Below are 17,699 nucleotides of genomic sequence, written 5' to 3'. Positions count from 1 at the left end.
GAGAAGAAAAATTCCTCCTGCCACTCCTCTGCTAATCAAAGGGGTGTGGAGAGGAAGTTACGATCTCTCATGTCTCGCACTGCCAAGCAGAAAAGAAATGGATTTTATGTACTAAATACACAGACAATTCCTATATTAAGGGAGAAGCCTTCGCGCTATCAAAATCAGTCTTGAAATCAATCTTGCCTGTGGTGTATTAGGTTGCTGCAAGCAGCCATGTGTTCCAAACTCCCTTAAAACACCTTTCAACAGACCTAATCTGTTTACTTCAGCCCTTGGCTGCTGGCGGTACCTGGGACTTCGCCTCAGAGGTTTCCTACAGTTTGTGATCTGAACAGGTCAAAGTTTTCAGAGGCGGGGAGAAGAGAGGCAATTCCTCCCCTGCCCATACAAAAGCTACGTGCCTCTGAGCTACTAATTTAGAACCAATGAATCAGAAATAAGTAACATGAAAACCGTCCAACATTCATGTTTGCAGAGCACCTCCTCGGAGCAGACAAAAGCATTGTGTCAACAGGGAAACTGCCATTGAGAGCCTGCATGGCTAGTGGCTGGCTGTGTTTAAACAGCTTTGGCGGAGATGTTAACATGTTGCTGGGGAAGCAAGAGCCTGCACCGATGTAGGTGCCCTCCTGCACCCCGAGCTACTGTCCCCACCACGGGACAGTTTCCTTATTTGATTGTTTTTTTCTGATACTGCCTGACATTCATAAGTTTCAAAAATCTTTTCTTTGAATAAAACCTTTTCCAGCTTAAAAGATGGCCAGACTGTGGCTCTGCCCACCTGCACACCCTTGTACATGCCTCTGGGTGCTTTGATGACGTTGATAGAGCAGTTCTAGGACACACAGACACATCTCAGACCACCAGGACAGACAGACCTCCTTGGCACCAAGACCTTCTGGGTTATGGCAATCTGCCCGGCATAGCTCCTGCTTTCATGGGGTGAGGTCACTGGGGAAATCAGTGTCGTCCCATGAACCTATGAACCATTCCCCAAATTTTCTCTTCCCTCAGGCTCTCAGTGTGTGTCACACAAGCCTGGGTTACACGAAACACTCAACCCATTGCCTGAAGGACTGGAAATTATGGTTCCCATGGGCACAGAGCAATTACCCTACAGGAAGAGTGAAAACGTCAAGGAACACGTAGCACTGAGATATATTGCGTTAACCAGAATACGTCTATCCACGTATCAATCTCTATTGACACACACCTATTTCTCCTCATGGGTGGGTATATATTTATATGCACCAACCTCCAAATACCTCTATAAAGCCGATGAGTTTTTATTATCCCCACTTGCAGATAGGATAGCAATGGTACAGAAAGTGCTGCGAGCCCTCTTGGCTGCCCTTTCTCAGGAGGGGAGAGTCTGCATCTTATCTTGTTGGGAAATGTAACAGAGGGAGCCGAGTTCTCCCAAAAGCCAAGTAGCTCCTCGGAGCGGGAGTCTTGCTCAGCTCTCACTTTGAATCATGCTGGCAAATAAACATGAAAGTGAAAACGGTATTGTGAGAGGGTTACGCAAGAGCGGGCGGATCCCGGGACTGAGCCATTGTTCCAAACATTTAATTAACTTTATGAAAGCTGATTAAAGGAAAATCTTTAACCTCCAGGGAAATCCCATTTTCCTTCACTTCCCATACCTCCTCAATTTTCACAATGTAAGAAGGGAAAATGTTATTTCAAGGCATGAGTCATATCAGCTACAACCTGATCTTTGCATCTGTCATGTCCTGCAGCTTAAATAATCATTAGCAGTGACACTAAACGGGGACACTTCTGAGGCAGCATTTTTCCCCCGTTATGCCATGACCTGAATTGCCATCATAATTTCTAGACTTTGTGTCACCCTGGCACCATGACAAGCGTTCACCCACGCTCAAGAACTAAGAGTTTGTCTGCAGGGACAGAGATACCTTTGAGGACACAGCATCTCAGATACAAAGTGTTAATGACATGCCACGGCCCGGCTTTGTAGCAGCAGGGGCTGTTTGCTTTGGTCACTGCGGCGAATTCCTTTGAAGGCAGGAGACTGAAGCACGATCTCCAGTGCCTCCCCATTTAACCTTGAGCAAATCACTTACCCTTTCTCTTCTCCTGGAGGTGGGGATAAAGCCACAGGAACCTCCCTCAGGGGTACTGAAAACTATAATGGAAGCAGCCAGGTACTGAGGATGTGCAGGTGGAAAGTGCTATTGCAAAGTTACTTTACTAGAGATTTTCTGTCAGCTGCAGGGTGTTTATGATCAAGCACAGTTTCCCTTTCCTCTCCTCCTTCCGCCCCTCCTCCCCAAATTCAGATGTGAATGTGCTGCGTATTGCCTCTCCTAGGCCTATTTTAATTATACAGCATAGCCAGCCCATAAAAGACTTAATCCCACAATCTAATCTTGGAGGTAAGGGACAGCTGACTGTCAGAGGAGTGCCCTTGAGGATGCAGCTGATGCAGCCGCCCTGCACAGCTAACACGGGACAGCCAGGGCCCTGCTCACCCTGCCTGCACCTCTCGGACAGTGACAGCACATGGGTGGCATCACACATGCACCATGGCCCTGGGTCATCACCTGGTTAACAAGAGCCTGTGTAGAGGGTGGCTATCTGGACATCTGGATCTAATTCTCAGGAGTACACACATGGTTTTAGTCCTTCACAAGCTTATATAAGTACATACGCATATAAATACATGATATAAATACATCCTCTAGCAGCAACAACAGTCACTTATGTGAATCTTTAATGGTTCTTTCCATCTGTAGATCTCACAGGACAAAGGTGGGAGATCCCAGAAGTTCATGGTCCATTCTAAAAAGGGGAAAGAGTACCTTCTCCCATTGCTGCCTGCATGTCTCATGACAATAGTAATAATAATTATTATTATTATTATGATACAACAGACCATTCTTACTACTCATGTCTGTGAAGAACAGGCACTGCTTTTGTACACACACACAGACATCAATAAGGCAGAAGCTTTATTTACAGGATGAAATTCCTCCTTCAAAAAGTGCTAGAAATGAACCGAAGGAATATTAATGCAACATCATGAATACCAAATGCATTAAATTCTGATTCAATAAAAGGCAGACAGCTGGATATTCTGATAAAAACAGGCCTTTATTTTTTAATTCTTCCTTTCATTACCTGGACTCTGTTGGTCAGAGCAACAAAATATAGTTTCTTCGATATGCAGCAAAACTGAAAACAATCTTGCAAGTAGCACAAAACAAAAACTCCCACAAAAGGGAAAGCTATAAAATTTGAGAGGCAACGAGGCTTTCAGAAATGCCAGCTTCCCAGTGCAATGGCTGGAAGGGTGGCCTGGCCTGGCGGCAGTTCAATCATTTTGTAACGAAGGACAAATACTTTCAACATCCTGAGAAAGAGGGTGGAGGGGAGGGGGGCACGGCTCCCTTGCTTTCCCTCCTCCTGCTATTCTTTCTCCTCCCTCCCCCCACCCCTTGGATTTTCAATAGCTCTTTAGTGTTTCCATCAAAGGCTTTTACCATTCATCGTCCTTTCTGGTGCCTGCCTTCCACCTGTCTATCCATCACAGCCCTAACCCAGGTCCCCTTTTTTCCCCCCTTTGCTATTTTTCATGCAGTGGGATTTGTTTATAAGCTTCTGTATTACCTAAGCTTGAGGGGAGGAGGCTGCTGGGAGGAAAGTGAGAAAGCAGGATTAAGGAGTAATAATTCAGCTCCGTTGCATTTCCATCTGAACGGTCATAAAATGTGCAAATCCTTTTCCTGGGAATTTCATGTCAGAGACCTTCCCTGCTGCTGCCCTTCATGTGCTCCCTCTCATGTGAAACCTAGCCTCAGGAAAACTGCTTGCAGCTCCAAGGACAGCAAGGGGCACGGCAGGAGGGCAGGGAGAAGGCTTGTACCAGCACGTGAGCATTCAGATGCGGCTGCAAGCTACAGACAAGGGAGTGGGAGGCAGCAGGGACTGAATCCAGCAGGATGGGAGCAGTAAATGAGGAGAGACTATTTAATCCAACAGCTCCCAGCACCCCCTGCCTATAATCAATTAGCCTGGGTAAAAAATAAGTTAACTTTTCAGGACAATTCACTCTGTGGGAAAATGATACAGGAGTATACATGATTCACATTGCTATCATCTTGAAGAGATTCTACTGTCTCCTTTTTAGCTCATCAACTGTCACGAAGCACCAAAATAGGCATTTCTAGACCCCAAAGGCCCACCAATAATAAAATTTGATAAAACTCTGTCAGAAGGACCACAGAAAGATATGGGTTAATGAATCTTTGTCATTGATTCAAACAGAGGTCAATGTGGCTGGATGTGGCTTCTGTAGGGAGGAAGGGACCAAAAAGCTGAGTTGTGTGGGTGTACCCTTGCTACCTTAACAAACACAACCAGAATAGCAAGTAGTGGTAAAAAAGGGGCTGTCTGGATCTACTCCCTTAACCTAATGAGCCTACAAACCTTGTTTTGGTGGAACTTCATGCCATGTTTGCTGGACCTGGCAACAGCTGGAAACACTCTTTCACTTACTGGCACATCTTGGAGATACTGAGGATCACCCAACAGGTGTCACATGTCAAAATAAGTTCATTTATTTGATAGGTATTTATTATTTTTCAATAAAATTGAAAGAGATTGGTTTCCCATCAGAAGCTCAGTTCTTTGTTTGGTGGCTTCTTGAACAGTTTGACCATACATATGACAACACAAAATATATTTCACCTGCTTGCAGTAGCAGTTTGCTATAAACTCAGTCCATCAAGGATTTACAATTCTAGCAGCAGTGGGGTATATATGAAATGAGAAGCCCTTTCATCCTTAAACTGCTCTGCAGTCTTATCGAGATGCTGGAAGTCATTGTTTCTAAGGCCAGAGGAGTGCAGGAGTTCATTCAGCCAGTTCAGCTGTGCTAGGAGATGGCGTGCAAATTGGGTCCAAAGATGAGAGAAACAGCAGCCCTTGGTTTTGTGGAACAGTCAGAAAGAAATCCTTAATGACGTTAGCCTTGCTTTTCAGGCTGAAGAGGAGCAGTATTTCCACCAACTACACGATCTCAACTCTGCCTTCCCCGAGGGCACTGCAAGAGGACAGACTGCAATCGCTCACCAGCGTCACTCTCAGATGTCTGTTCTTCCCACCCACCAGCAGCCTCGAACCTGAGCATGTCTTTGGCACAGCAGGTGGTATCCTTAATCCCACGGTGGGCCAGCCCGAAGCCAAGATTAGCAGAAGAATTTGTTTTCATTAAAATCCAACCTACCATTACCATCCTATCTGATGGTGCAGTTTTCAAATGCGCATGTCCAGCTATTCTAGCAGTAGTGTTTCTGGGAAAAGGGCAGTTCAGCAACCTGCCTCTTCACTTTCTAATGTCTTTCTTTTAATCAACAAGTAGCTAAGACAAACACAGCAAGGAATGTTAAATGCACCTCCTCACGGAGAATTTTGGCGGCAAGGTCAATGGAATTGGGCTTTTGCCTTCATTATATTTCTTTTGACTGTAGAACTGGTCTGATTTTCCTCCCAGAGAATTTTTTATTATGGGCCCATGGAAAAAATAAAATAAACAGAAAGAGACATACAAATAAACACTAATACGTGCAGGAAAAAATACGAACCTTAGCACCATGCACTCCCCTCATTATTAGACAAAGGTTGGGAAGGGTTCACAAGTGTAAAATGCTCATGTGAATTATGAGATTACTGCTCAGTTTTCTTTCAAGTCGTGGGCTGGAAACAGATGGTGGCTGTAGCATTTATGACGGCACAACATGTTACTGCAAGCCTAGCCATCTCTCTCTCTCTCTCCTCAAAAATGCAGCTGCAAGGAAAGTTGTGGAAAATCAGATTAATAGTCTCTTCCACCACACAGTTTTCCAGCCCTTCATGCCTGGCCAGCACATGGACAGAGCCATCTTGTATCCCAGCAAGAACGCTCTCCTAATGCCTCTCCTGAATGGTTACCACTGACTGGCTCATTTGATGGCTAGTTAAAATGAGGGGTTTGTTAGCATCTTAAAAAAGCCTCCAGAAACCAGGTCCTTAAGGTCATAGTAGATGCCATGTGACCCCAAGCACTCCATAAGGGAAACACTCAAAAAGAAGCAATCAGACTGTCTTTCAGCTGTTTATTATTTATACATTCAGTTCAGGCCAAGCAGGTTGATCTATAGGGAAACAGGAAGACAAATACAAACATTTCCAAAAGCCTTTTCATGACTTAGGAGCCTAAACCTCACTTTCAAGCATGAGTAGAAATTTTTACAAGGGCCAATGCTTCTTGGTTTTCAATAAGATGGCCTTCCAGCAGCCACAAGTTTAGAGGTATCTTAGTGCCTAAAGATAGAAAGAGCAGCTAACCTAATATTTAAGTATTTAGCCTGTATTTAAGAAAAAAAAATGCTCAATCTTCACTGCCTGGATGCTTCAGTCCTGATGCAAATGCCCTGCTGCCTGAAGTATGTTCAAACCTCCAGCAAAGCTGCCCTTGCAATGTGAGTGCAGTATGAGTGAAATATCCCCCATGGGGGGATATTCCCTACACCAGCTGGTGTTACCTTGGGACAGCACATCTGCACTTGAAACCACAAGATGAGCTACAGCACAACCCCTCAGCTCTCTAGCCACCACCGAGGGGCTTGTTTACACCAGGGAACAATTTAAATCGTGTGACACTATGCTGTTTGTCATCCACAGGATCTCCGTGAAATACTTGTGTGTCACAATGCCTCTGAGGCCTAGAGGAGCAGCAACTCACTAGCAGAAAATCCAGTAGCTTGGGATTTGGGTCCTTGTCCAGAAACAGATTTTTAGGATTATTTCTTCAATCAAGTTAGTTAAGAATCAGGCGAATACTAATTTTCAGGCAAGTGTCACTGGTAAACCTGAGTATCCATGCTGCTTCCCTGACTTCCCTGGCCTCGCTAGCTGATAGAGAACATCAGTACCAGCTTCACCACGTTCATCCTTTCATATTCAAATGTGATTCTGCTGTTCTCCCTACAGCTGCAGATATGCAATGCAGTGTTCTGCCTTCTCAGGTGTAGAACAAGACAACTGAAACCAAGACAGAAATCTACCGTTTCCTTTACCACCTTTCAGCAGCTCATCCAGGAAGTTGCTACAGAAATACAACAGTGTACACATTTGAAACTTTAGAAAGCCTTTTCCCAGAGGTAGAATCTTTCTAGCCACAGTGTGTCTATCATACTTTTAAAAGATCCAAGGCCTTTCTTCTAAGGTACAAAAGGTACTTTTTTTTTTTTTTTTTTTGGAAATTCCATCCTGCAAAATTCATTAGTATCCTATGCAACAATGTATTTCCTGTAAATAATGAGCTATAAAGTGTATTAGAAGTTTCCACTTCTGGTTTTATCTTTTCCTGATCTAGTCTGCAAATTATTTTGAAGTCACTTAAAGTGTTCTTCATGTATGCTTGTTTTAGGAAATACCAGATCACTATTGGCAAACTTCTCCTTAATTAAGGTAGATAGAGGAATCAAGATGATATGATCTGCTTAATTTTCCACCTTTTTAAAGATTTTTAATGATTTTTTTAAGGATTTTTTTTTCACTTGCCTTAGAAAAGAAACATGCTGAAGAAAATAAGGAAGGGAGAGACCTCAGAGGCCCAGAGAGGGCAGCCATTGCTATCTATGGGCTTTCTACCGTAGCAGAACTGCTGACAGAAAGCCACTGAAAAGTTAAAGCTGTCCTTCAGTACTATGGTATAGTTTCCTGAAAGGTTGCAGACCATTTCTGGAACTAGCATCACTCCGAGCAATGCACAAAAGGAAAACATCATGTTTACACTGTTACCGCAGCAGGCTATTTGGGCCCTCAGTTCATCAAGCCAATTCAGATCATGCCTAACTTGAAGCACGAGTAACTTCAAAGAAACATCTCACGTGCTTCAGGTTCAGCTTTCCACTGAGTACCTTACTGAATCACAACTTAGGGGAATGCAGGGAGTTAATGGGAAACACTTATACTTGCTAAACCTAGCTGCTAAGTCCCCAAACTCCCATTAGATATACAGACAGGGCCTAAGCATTTTGGTTTGGCCAGCAGGCTCTTCACAACAAATGGATACAAGCTGTTAGGCAAACCATTCTGAAGTGCACGTAAGAGAAACAGAAATCCCTGAACAAATCGTGACAACATGATTTAAAAGCAGCATTTGTGGCCATCAGTAAAATGCACAAGCTGAGCATTAACCTGCAGGACTTATACGTGGCTTGTTGAAGAAACCATTCTAACTGTGATAAATTGCTTCTGTCGCTTTTTTTTTTTTTTTTTTTTTTTTGGTGGAAACCCATTGCAGTCAAGGGAGAATTCAGATCCTGAAGACATATTTTAGTAGCTTCCTTGCTCCAATGAGAGCTCTGAGCAGCTCAATTTGCTATGGGTGAGTTTGGACCAAGAAGAGTCTTCCCTCCCAAGTGCGTGAGCACAGAGCACTCAGTTTCCATGGGAATCTTGCTGCTAAGTAGATACCACCTCTCCTCAACCACGTCTTGCAGTATGAGACCCTCCCTTGCACGAGGGACATGTCAGCGTCAGGAAACGGGTCCTCTAGGCAAGGGGAAAAGGGGGAAACTGCAGGGCTTGGTGGCAGCCAGGGAGGATGCATCTTCATACAGGACCTTTCGAGCATGAGGAGGCATATATTGGCTTCCTTGAAGTGCTGCAGCATCTCTCCCTCCTTCTCTGGCTCCACACAGCAGGCACAGCTGGGCATCAGGCTCCAGCAGGGCAGGGCTCAGAGCAGAAAATCTGGCCTCTTATAACTCCCCTGGTCTTCAGCTTAAACCAGCATCACCTTTCTACAGAAAAGAGAGGAAAAACCAAAGTGCGAAGGAAAAGGTGAAGTATGGCTGGAGCAAGGAGGAAGCCCCATCTGAAATATCAGGCTGTTTCAGCAGTGAACTGAGCATGCAACAGGTACTTGAAAAGTCACTGCTGGAAAACACTTTCACCAAACAGCAGAAAGCAAACCTGAGGTTTGAGTGCCATGGCCTAGGGAAGGAAGCAACATCCCTGGGTCAAAATTGGCTGCTCTGCAGAACAGAGAGAGAGGGATTTTGAAGCTAGCTGAGGTTTACTGAAAATCTTGAAAAAAGAATTAGGATCAGATGCTGAAGTCCCTTAGACCACTGAAAAAAATGTCACAGCCAGGAACTCCAGCAATTCTGGAGTGCTCTTGATACTTCAGTGCGGTCTACAAGTTTGAGTTCACTCCCAAAGGGATCTGAGGCCGCTCAGCACTTCACCCACAGGCCCCCTCTGAACAGAGTCTTCTTTCTTGTGGTCAAACAGGGGATATCTCGAATTTATGTCTTGCTTCTCCCCTCATGAGCAAACAAAACAATTTCTATGAGTAATTCTACCCACTAATTGCCAAGGAAAAGTCTGGTAATGAATGCTTTGCATTTTTGACAGGTCAGAGGCTTCCCTAAACAAAGTTGCTGTTTTATGTTTTCTAACAGCACATGTTCACATCCGGGGACCTTAGCAAATTCCAGGGTGGATGAGTCTCTGTGGGAAATTGCTTTTCCAGATTTTCTTGTTTTAACTGCTCCAGGAAATGATTCTATTTTTACAACACTAAACAGCAAAATATGAAACCATTATCTGCTTCATGTCAAGAGTTTCGGGTCAATTCTCAGGTAACTTGTCATCTCTAGTGAAGTCAATAGGGTTGTATCTATTTCTGTAAGTTAGTGATCTGGCCAGTTATGTAATTGGTTGATCAGTTACTAGAACATAGAGCTAGCTACCATTGGCCTAAGGAGTGTCCCATTTTCATATGTCTCAAAGTCCATCCAAGCCCTGATGTATCGATAAGTGAAGTATTCAGGTATTATGGTCTATAAAGATGATTATTAACTGCTGAAAGATTTAAGCACAAACATTTTCTATCAACAGCTATTTTGTCACTGAATAATCACTACATGTAGTAGATTTTCTGTATTCTTTTTTCACCTGCCAAATAAGCCAGGGTGGGATTTTCAACTGTCTAAAATGCTTTTCTTCTACTAATTTCCAGTTCTTCTCAAGAATCAGGATGATTTTTAATCCCCATGGATCATCTGCACTTCTGGGTGTTTCTATTCTGTGCATGCCTGGTCTTAACAGCTACTCTCAGTTTCAAAGATGGACAGTAAAACCAGTTGCCTTCATTACAGAAGGTCAAAGTTAGTTTACAGAGGCCAAAACAGGCCTGATCTTGGAAGGATGACTGTGCAACTTTCAGGTTGGGAACTACGTATTCTTGGCTTTACACCTAACTGAAAAGCTCACCAAACATCCCTCAAGAAACTAGCATACAGAAAACAAACTTAGAGACAATATCCAAGGAAAACAGTACCTAACCTATGACTCGTTCTTTGATTTACAACTGTGATTGTGGGCCCCACCTTACAGTCATATGCCATGATAATAGGTAGCAGTTCAACGAGAACCAGCCATAACTTTTTATGTGTTGTAGTGATTCTGAGCTAATTCAGCACATAATTTGGCCTGATGCAGCAAATAATTAGAATGACTACTGGGACTGATAACATTCCACAACTGAAAAATGAATGATCAGTCTTCTGATCTTGTGCACTTTCTTCTTCTTCTTCATTTTTTTTTTTACCTAAAATGTGCCACATTTCACATGAATTTTTATCTAATTCTTTTTCCCATCTCAAATTTTTCTGTTATGGATATGACTGTGAGTTTTCAAATTATGTTCTCTGATGTACCTGAACAGATCATCTTAAAGGGGATCACTGGATCACTGGCATTAGTAATGGTGGTCCTGAATCCACCCATGCCAGGAAAATAGTTTTTCAGAAAATAACAAATACAGCAAGACGGCAACCTCCATGGAAGCAAAAGAGAAGGGAATTCTCCTAGCTATTCTCTTTGGGTTTATTTCCAACATACTTCAAGACTCTAAGGACAAGAAGACCCCCAACCCTGTGCCAGAAAAGCACACTCTGCACAAAAACAGTAATAAACATCAACTCTGCTCCGTTTGCCCAAAGTCAGTGGGATGTTTGTCCAAAGTTACATGCATGTTTAGGCACTAGTTTGAAGAAGGGCAAACGTGTTTTTCCATGTTAGGGCCTGGGAAAAGAATTCAGGATTGGGCCCATGATAAAAACAGCTCCCTTAGGAAACGTTACTCACACCATAAAAGGAATGAATAACAATGATGTGAGAAGTACAATGAAAAATTGTCTACTGAATTTTCGCAAATTCCCATAAAATATGAGTCTTCATTTTTTCTATGTGCGTAATTTTTACTACAAAGTCACGAAAGGTTGACTCCTTAGAAATGCAGGAAATGACCAGTTCATGATAGCATAACAGGCTGCATAAGTGCATGGGCTGAAAGCTGGATTTGCATCCGTCACTACATTCTTTGATATGGCAGTGGTTTTTGATCATGTATCCAATGCACAATAATTAGGCAAAATGACTTACCCTCAATCTTTTCAGTATTTAGCTCTAAGGGTGCAAGGATTCATTCCTGGAAAGGGAAGATGGTCGTGTGATTTAGGGCACTGGATGAGCACTCAGATCTGAGTCCTATCCCTTGTTCTGCCATAGCCTTGCTGTGTGACCTTGCACAGTCATTTCTCCATGCCTCGGTCTCGCCTAAAATGGGATAACAATAGTTCTTTATTTCAGAGGGGGTATGAGTACAAACCTGTTCAAGGCTGTGCTGCAGTGAGACACTACAGCAAAGAGCAGCACAGAAAAGCTCAAACATGAATAATACCTTCTATTAAAATGTGGGAAAACACACAGTAATTATTTAAATAAAATAAAAAATACAAAATATAGGCTTAGTTTTGGGGAATAAAACACTGATGGGCTTCTCTCTTTTACCTGAAATTAAAGCACACATAAGTGGGATCCTCAAGGGTTTAAACAATCTTTATCTAGAGATCTGCTAGTCTAGAAGCTGTGGAGTTAGAAACACCAAGAAAACAACTTCCTTTAAAACAATTATGTACCTCTGCTTTGTTTCTGTTTTAAAGCAACCAAGATTTTCAGCCCAAGAGAGGATAAGTTAAATACTCAGGATAAGATTTTCAAAGTCGTGGAAGGGGCTCACAAACATGATTTCCTTCAATTTACTGTAAAATATGAGCATGCAAATCTGAGGGAGCTTTGAAACTTCATCTTTGCTTTTGGGTACACTTTCAAATTAAATTATGAAGGGAAAGTGAATTTTAATTGAACTGTCAGATGTCTGGAATAGCTTGAACACCACTATTCCAGAGTTACACTGCTACTGGAGTTGGACAGAGCTTCAGCAGCAAGCCTTCAGTAACGAATATTTTTCCAAATGCAAAGATGAATCTTTTCCTCTCCACAAAAGCTTGTCTATATAAGAGCATTTGTTTTTCACGTGGGGGATCAGTTATGGGCCTGTTGGCCTGGGAGACAGGATCTCAGGGCACATGCCTAGATAAAGCAATTGATTTAGAGATAAACAGATCAAAGACTGTTCTCTCAGGCAGGAGGAGAGCGAAGAGATATATGATGAGAAAGAACCTAGGAAGGGAAAATCCTTCTTGAGAAAGAGAAAGATGGGAAAGTCAGGCAGAAAATAGCTGTAAAACAGCCCACAGAACAGGAATATGGACCCAAGGAAGACAGCCGAGAGAACCTGGAATACTGAAGCCCACTGGAGGGAGGAGATGTGTGAGATGCTGTTCCAAGCAGAGTAAAAAGCCTAAGCTCAAAGATATAGAAGAACCAGAGCTGCCTGGAAACCTCCAGGGCTGGAGAGGAGCAACTGCCTTCAGCCACCACGCACTAACAAAGCAGATGCCAAGCAGGACAGAGAACAGAAGAAAAGGAAAGAAAACTGGCACATATTCCTTGATTTCACTCAATAAAAGCAACTGAAGGGCAGCTCAGGAAAGATGAAGCACAGTATTAAACGTAATGACTTGACTAGAGAATCAACACTCATGCATCATATTATAACATGGAGACTGTTTTCAGGCACTGTCTTCCAAATATGCTTTTCAATCAGAAAAGACCACAAAATCAGACCAACAACTTCTGAACCTTTGGACAGAGGAAGTGACTGTAGAATGTAAACGGAATAACATTTTGCCAAAACACTTTGTCCCTAAATCTCTGCCTGGTTTGTGCAAGGACAAAAAATGACAAGATATTTAAGGATTGCACGGAAACATGACTTTCAACAACTACCATTTTAAATTCATTCCTTAAGTGCCCCACTAGCCCTCCACCCCATGAATAACAGAGTTGTTCAACACATATCTGGCGGCTCCAACTGCTCACACCCTTCCCTCTAACACTCCACATGTTGCATTCTAAAGTCCAGATGGAGTCCAGCTCCAACAGTGGAAGAAGATATGACACGGCATTCACAAATGCACAGAGAACTGTTTAATTTACAGCCACAATGGTGAAACAAACCATTTCAGAGCTTGGACATTCAAAGTTAAGTCTGACACTCATTCTTATATTCACTTATTGTGCTTAAGTATTAGAGAACACAGGATTACATTAACAGTACACAACAATCTGAGATCCCTGCAGGACCGAGTAGTGAAAGGGATGAGCAAGAATGAGGGACCAGCCCCTCAAGTGGTGTAAGCTGGTACAGCTCCATTGCAGGCAACAGAGCAATGGTGATTTACACCAGCTGAGGATATGGGCCTTGAAATGTCCAACTTAACTTTGAATTGATGTCTCCTGTGTCACAACCTTTAATGTTACTGTTCCTTCTGGTTGTATTTGCCATCTCAAAGAAGGCCTACTAACACCATAGCCTGTAATGTTCAAAAAGCTGGCGGGTAATATCTCAGCCGAACAACAGTAAATGATACTTATGTCATGACACTACTCCTCATATTTTAAAACCATGGACTGGATCCTCATCTGATGTAAATTAGCTTAGGGGAGGCTGAAATCAAAAACTTTTGCCAATTTATAATAGCTGAGAATATAGCCCTGAGATTTTTGTGTTTTCTGCTGCATGCCATATAAACACTGTGCTTGAGAGCAAAGACTCATGTGCGTTTCATTCCTTGTAACAAAATTAACTCAACACTACAAGTCTCAAACAAACGACTACTGGAGAAGACTCTGTTCAGTCTTCATTCCCGCTTGGTTTGCTGAATTTGGCATAACAAATTTATTTGCTGGCACCAGTAAAATGCATGCCTTGGCCTGCTCTTTTCCAGGACTTTAACAGAGGGCCAGACTCCCTGGTGGTGTAAATCAGCAGAGCTCCATTATACTCAACAGAGTTACTCCAGGGAATCTGGCCCACAGACTTGAATGCAACCTCTTATGCCAGTGCAACCAAAGGACTCTCAAAAAGTTGTTTGGCAAATTATTCCACTTAAGTGACTTTGACATCCTTTTATATCTGCACAGTGTCTGAGTGGGTCACATAATGCTTTTCATCTACATGATTTTAATGGATAAATGATTTTTTTTTCATTAGATATCTTTTAGACAAAAACGGAACGGAGCAACATTATTGGCATCCCACTGAAACATAAATATATAAATTACATTTTATACACTTTTTTAAACGCAGACACATACATTCATGTGCATAACATTGTGAACAGTACACTTAGTGGAAAACAAGCACAGACAATCGTAGTTAAATGTATTTCCAGTTTTGGTGCTCAACAAATACACTGGGAAAATGATCACAAAATAGAACGGTGACTAACTCTATCTCTGCATTAGCATCTGAAGCCAATAATGCCTGTTAGCTAACATTGCTTTGTTTGGTTGAAATTGGACATAGCTACTGGAACGGAGGGGGAAAAGGGAGGAGGATGTTTGAACTATATTTAAAGAAATGGAAAGGTTAAAAATCTCTCTCTTTTGTTGTTTTAAGGTTCTGTAGTTCATTCACATTTGAAGATATTTTTGATTTGAATGGAAACACTGTCTTAAGATAACATTTTGTCGTTCCAAACTAAGAGGAGAAAACTCTTTCATCTCTTTGTAGATGTTTCACAAAGAAAAGAAACCAGTAGTTCATTTTACATATCCAGTGAGATAATCCAAATAAAACAAAGGGTACATAATCCAAACTACTGGGGTGGGGCAGTGATTTTGGCCAAGTGAGTAGCCATGTCATATCTGGCACAGACCTAAATTTCCAAAGCAGTAAAGAAGGATTTAGCCATGTGGCTCCCACTGAAATCCATGGGGAGCTGAACATTTAATCCTTTGGCACTTTGAAAATACAGGACCTTCTGCCAGAGTATTTTATCTGCCCTGCTATAGTTAAAATAGATTTTGATGTTATTTGGGCTATTCTACTACAAAAATATGACCACAAAATGCTTTTTTTTTCTTTTTTTTTTTTTTTTTTTGGTTCAAGAAAACATAGCAGGCTTTCTCAGGTATATAAAACTGTTAATTTTTAGATAAAAATACAAACTTCACCTTTACAAAAACACATATTTCTGTTGAATACACATAAAGCATAACATTTTACCAAAAATAAAGAACTTTAGGTTTTGTTCAAATATTTGCAGCAAGGTAGTTCCCATGCCACCATGACATTGTACAATGCAGATACAAGAATTTGTACATTTCACACAGCTCCAACATGTGAAATAAAAGTATCTGTATACTGATAAGAATGACAATTGCTAACACAATATCACTAGTAGGCAACTGGCATAAGTCTTAAAGAAAAAAAAAAGAAGGATTTCTGCATGGATATCCTATGATTTGTTTACGCACGTCTCTTTTTTTTCTCTCTTTTTTTTTTTTTCTGTTTTTGTAATGCTTTAAATTACGGGGGAGGTTGGGGAACATAAACCAAGAAACGTCTAGAAAATTATGCATAGGTATACCATTTTTATTTTAATACATCTCATTAGTTTGCATCCCACTAGGAGAAATACCATAATGTTTTGTGTTCTGCTTATTGTTATACCAGTCTTTTATATGTGTTATTGGCAAATGTAGTCCAAGAGATAATAAAAAGCTAGGCAAAGAGTAAAAAGAAAACTTAATAATCACTTTATGGTGTAAAAAAAAAAAAAAAAAAAAAAAATCCACTTAAGGCTCCCCAGAAGGTTGTTTTTTTTTTTTTGTATAGACTTTTAAAACACCACCAAGCAAGGATGTATTGTTCTATAGTGTTTGCGTGGCATTTGATCATTTCATACATTCCTGCTTTTTTTGTGCCTGAAGTCCATCAGCATCCATCCATCTTCATCAAGAACGCAGGCACATTTCTTGACGTAAAGCACCGTTGACTGCTCTGACAGAAGTCCACTATTCACTTAGATTTTTGTCATGTTTTTGGGTACTTTGGGTATCCTCCATTCATTCAACTGTCTTTTTTCTTTTCTGTTTTTCTTTCTTTTTTTTCTTTTTTGGACAGGGAAGCTTCCTATTGTTTCACAGAGTGCTACAATACTTGCTTTGATGTCACATTAAACAAATGTACATTGTCTCTTTGTTCTCATTAAGTGTTCTTTTGAGCCAGTTTTTTCACATAGGAGAACAAATAAAGTATACAGTCAATAAGCACCATACATAGTAGGTTCAGGAATGTAACAAACCATGTACATCCATGTCCCAGAGAGAAGTTTTTTTTCTAGCTTATTTTCACCTTACATCTGCAGGAGAGAAAAAAGATACAATAACTCTATGATTAGAATCAAAGGTCCTATCCTCTAAGTAGATGACTTAAAAAAAAAACTGTTCTGCATGAAGAGTCACTAACCTGGGACAAGAAGTTCTAAATGCTGTTTTGATTGAGTTTACATGCTCACTTTTAAAGTTGAATTTTAGAAAATCTTTGCTTCTATCATACTACTCCCAATAAATACCTGTTAATCTGAAACAGGATATGAAGTTTAGCATTTTTTAGAAAGATACATCAGTATAAATGAAAATTGCCATTGGGAGTTTATGTGCAAAAATAGGTGCTTGAAATCAAATTCACCATCATACAGGCGTTAGGCATATACACTGCAAAATTCAAATAATTCCCGCTCCAAATACTAGAATCGATTGCAAGCACTGCAGTTTACATAATTTCAAGTCATTAAGCAATGAAAACTCTGTATTTAATTTGGAATGTGTATTGCCATCATCATACATTGCTAATATGTTGGCCAAAGGATTTCAGTCATTTTTGCATTGAGAGGGTGTTAGTTTTTCACTACACTGAAAAACTGATGAATTTTGATAAGTGACTGGCATCATCCTACTGAGACTGAACAGACCAAAAAAAAGATCTTAATTTTCTGGTGTAAGTAGCACAGGGCCCTGCAACACAAAAATGGAATTTCTAAGCATCTTCCTTCTCAGGTAGGCAGATCAAGAGATCACCTCGGGTGCATGTACAATCAATCCCAGTTCATGCCAAAACAAGGGTTTGATGGTCATGCATATAATAATATTTACCATGTACATATGCTCAATATTTTACAGCCAATGACTCAGAATACAACAGTTTGTAACCTGGCAATTCATTCATGCATTATTATGTGATGCTTTGACCTCAGAAATCAATAATAATGAAACAAAAGCAGAGGCAATGGAACTTGAAATTTCAGAAGCTGAAGTATTAGCACCCTCCAAAAAATAAATAAATAAATAAATAAAAAGAAAACAAACAAAAAAAAAAAAGCAAGAAGAGGAAGTAGCTCAAGAATGTAAGATGCTGATGG

At 41.1% G+C, this 17,699-nt stretch overlaps 1 protein-coding gene across 16 annotated transcripts in view; it reads right to left on the bottom strand.

Moving 5' to 3' along the window:
• Positions 1-17,699, bottom strand: part of PDGFA (platelet derived growth factor subunit A) — an 86,503-nt gene that overhangs the window by 47,584 nt on the left and 21,220 nt on the right. For 7 of the 16 annotated variants that reach the window (XR_014698385.1, XR_014698386.1, XR_014698387.1 and 4 more), the window contains exon 6: positions 11,470-11,643. Coding sequence is in view for 6 of the 16 variants with exons in the window: in XM_084537457.1 (XP_084393583.1) it covers positions 11,510-11,643 (134 nt within the window). In the remaining 10 variants the exon portion in view is untranslated. Of the gene's footprint in view, positions 1-3,101; positions 8,820-11,469; positions 11,644-13,404; positions 16,641-16,747; positions 16,862-17,699 lie in introns of those variants that run through there. The other 9 variants (XR_014698392.1, XR_014698393.1, XM_084537458.1 and 6 more) reach the window with 7 other exon arrangements.

Source organism: Aythya ferina (genome assembly GCF_964211825.1).
Source record: "Aythya ferina genome assembly, chromosome: 15".
NCBI classification, from domain to species: domain Eukaryota; kingdom Metazoa; phylum Chordata; class Aves; order Anseriformes; family Anatidae; genus Aythya; species Aythya ferina.
This window is presented reverse-complemented; position numbering and strand designations above follow the sequence as displayed.